A 2,961-nucleotide genomic window follows, 5' to 3' on the forward strand; every position below is an offset into this window, starting at 1 on the left:
TTTTTTTAAAGGTATATTGGACTGGATCATCATTTTAGATAAATCGAAATTAAACTGAAACTGCTCATCTTTTGTGGAAATAGATGCAACAGACTAATGTATGGTCTGCTGTTTAATTTTAGAAACTTCAAACATTTTCTTCCTTTCTACATGAAGAGTCGTTCTGACATGTTGCGTTACGTTATATTTTTTATCACTTTGAATCTAAAACAACGTACATATACAGGATTGACAAAGGAAAATAGATAAAAAAAAATTATTGGGCTTACGGTTTTCACACAAGCTCTGCAGAATATTTTGTTGTTTTCTAATTTTAATTCTGGAAAATCCCTTATCCACTCATCTGGCGTCGATTTTACTTTCGGCATTCTTTTAAAATATTAGTAATATTACCAAAAAGAACTCAACGTGTAACAAGGGAGAACCACGTATAACACTGTACTACGACAGATGCGATAGACTGATGGTTGTGAAATAAACGGTTCATTTACTTAAAAGTTTCCATTAGAAAAATTTTAAGGTAGGTAGTTGGGTACAATAATCCTTTTTTCTAGAAAATCTTCAACGGTCTTGCCTCAAAATGCCGAAAAAGAACATCTGGTTAAAAGCTTTAATTCATTATCAACGGAAGTAAGGATTTAAAGTCATAAAATCTATGGAGTATTTTTCCAATCCTATAATAAAATTTTATTACCCAAACGACCGGAACCTATTCACAGAAAGGGTCTTGAGTAAGTGTACTTCAATGGTCAAGTCCAGGTAAAATGCATACGATACGATACCCCTAACTAACAAGTATTTGTCATCCCGACAAGGCCGGCATTTGAACAAAATATGCATTAAAACTCATATTCGTCGAAAAAAGCATTAAATAAGCATATAAGTTTTAATATGCATAAAATTGAAAAAAAAGCAAATAAGCATAAAAAAATGTGTCAAATGACTCCAAATTGTATCATAGTTACAGATATAAAAAAGTTTTGAAGTGCTCTATATATTCAAAAACTCTCAGCGAAATGATACAGAATAATAAATAATACCTCGTTTATTTGTTTTTTCATTTATTAATTAAGTATTATTACTTCCATTCGTTTTTCCATTTATAAATCGTGCAAATTTCTCTACCAGTAACAATATATAGTGAATAATAAACACGCTACATTTAACATGCATGGGGAGGAACACACTGTCCCTGTCCGTTCTTCAAAAATCCTTTCTTGCAAACGCATCCAATCACGCACTGCAGTGTGCAAGCTCCGGAAGGATGTTTATTAGCACAGGTTGGATCGCACACACTACCACAGCTTGTGTGAACCTCATTAGGACCGCACTGGGCTAAAAGCAACAATGATAAAATAGCAAAAGGGCAAAACAAGCTAACTTACGTCTTCCCCAAGCAATCGCGACGAGCGCAAGCAAAACGACGGCACCAAGAGTCACTTTCATGTTTACGATGTGTGTTGCTTGCTGGATGTTTCAGTACTTGTTCATTATCTTATCCTTGCAGTTTATAAGAGGATCAGGTTATTGGTGTCTCTGACGTACCTGCAGAGGCCGAGCAACCTTGTTTATTTTTTTTTCTTCTTTATTTATAGGAGTAATTTACGTGTATGCGAGATTTCTTTGGTTTTTCTTTTGCTGATTGTGATGTTAATAGCACCTGTTCGTAAAAATGGGTCTGGAGTTATCTAGACGAGTTTCTTCGCCACTAAAGTACAGTCAATTAAGGCAGTCCATTAAAAAATAACATAGAATAGGTTGAAATTGAAGAAAAAAAATGACTGAAGAAATTTATAACTCTGGAGGCGTTGATTCGAAATATATAGCGTTTTTATGGTACTAGAACAAGATTTTCGAAATAGTCCATTTGAAAATTAAACTTAAAAAAAAAAAACTAAATTGACATATTGACATTTATATCAAATGAATCCGAAAATAATCTGAGCAAGTCTAAATTTATAAAAAAAATTTGCTTTGTGTAAGTTTCAAAAATGGTCGAAAATTTAATAATTTCTTAAAAAATCGAACTTTTGGAAAACTGTCGAAAATCCGTAATTTCTTTGAAAAATTGAACTTTTATAAAGTTCTCAAAAAATAAAAAAAAATCGGATATAAACAAGATTTTAAAAATATTATTCGGTGTGAAAATCAATTAAAAAAAAAAATGAAAATTGGCATATTTTATTTTGACGATTTTGAAAAACTGATAAGAATTTTCGAAGAAATGAAGCCAAAAATAATCCCTCAGGTAATTGTCGAAGATGGTAAAAAACGGTTGAAAATTTCGTAATTTCTTTGAAAAATGGGACTTTTGGAAAAGTTGCAAAAATGGCACCAGCGCAAGATTTTCGAAATATTCAGTTTGAAAACTCGGTTTTTAAAAAAATCGAAAAGTTGACACATTCCCTTACTAGTGGTGATTCTGTAAACATGCTTCGGAAAATTGTCGAAATTTTCGTAAAACGGAAAATTTAACTTTTGAAAAAGTTAACCAAAAATCTATTTAAAAAATCTGGGATATACACAGACTTAAATGAGCTGATTAGAAAAATATAGCGTGTTTGTGGTCCAGGAGCAAGATTATCAAATTATTAAGTATAAAAATCAAATTTTTTAAAAAATCCAAAGATCACCATATTTCTTTTTGACGATTTTGTAAAGATATTAGGAATATTCGAAGAAATGAAGCCGGAAATAGCTTTTGGAAGTCGGAATCTAGAAAAAATCCTTCTTGGTTTTTTTTCCAAGATGTTGGAAAGTGGGCGAAAATTTCGTAATTTCTATGAAAAATTGAACTTTTGAAAAGTTGTCTAATAATAAAAAAAATCGGAATATATGTAATATCGTTGATTCGAATATACAGTGTCTTTACGGTACTAGAGCAAGATTTTCGAAATAGTCGATTTGAAAGATAACTTTAAAAAAACCTCAATTGACATATGTATTTTATTTTATCGATTC

At 31.2% G+C, this 2,961-nt stretch overlaps 1 protein-coding gene across 1 annotated transcript; it reads right to left on the reverse strand.

The window, feature by feature from the left end:
• Positions 1-1,044: 1,044 nt before the first annotated feature.
• Positions 1,045-1,497, reverse strand: LOC135138798 (chymotrypsin inhibitor-like). The gene is made up of 2 exons (XM_064068819.1): positions 1,386-1,497; positions 1,045-1,335 (listed from the first exon to the last, which is right to left on the reverse strand). Exons 1-2 carry the CDS (start codon positions 1,444-1,446, stop codon positions 1,163-1,165), a joined length of 234 nt encoding a protein of 77 aa, XP_063924889.1. The 5' UTR covers positions 1,447-1,497; the 3' UTR covers positions 1,045-1,162.
• Positions 1,498-2,961: the final 1,464 nt, after the last annotated feature.

Source organism: Zophobas morio, unplaced genomic scaffold (genome assembly GCF_036711695.1).
Source record: "Zophobas morio isolate AGI-343-1 ecotype UQ-CSIRO unplaced genomic scaffold, CSIRO_AGI_Zmor_V1 ptg000030l, whole genome shotgun sequence".
In the NCBI taxonomy this organism is placed as follows: domain Eukaryota; kingdom Metazoa; phylum Arthropoda; class Insecta; order Coleoptera; family Tenebrionidae; genus Zophobas; species Zophobas morio.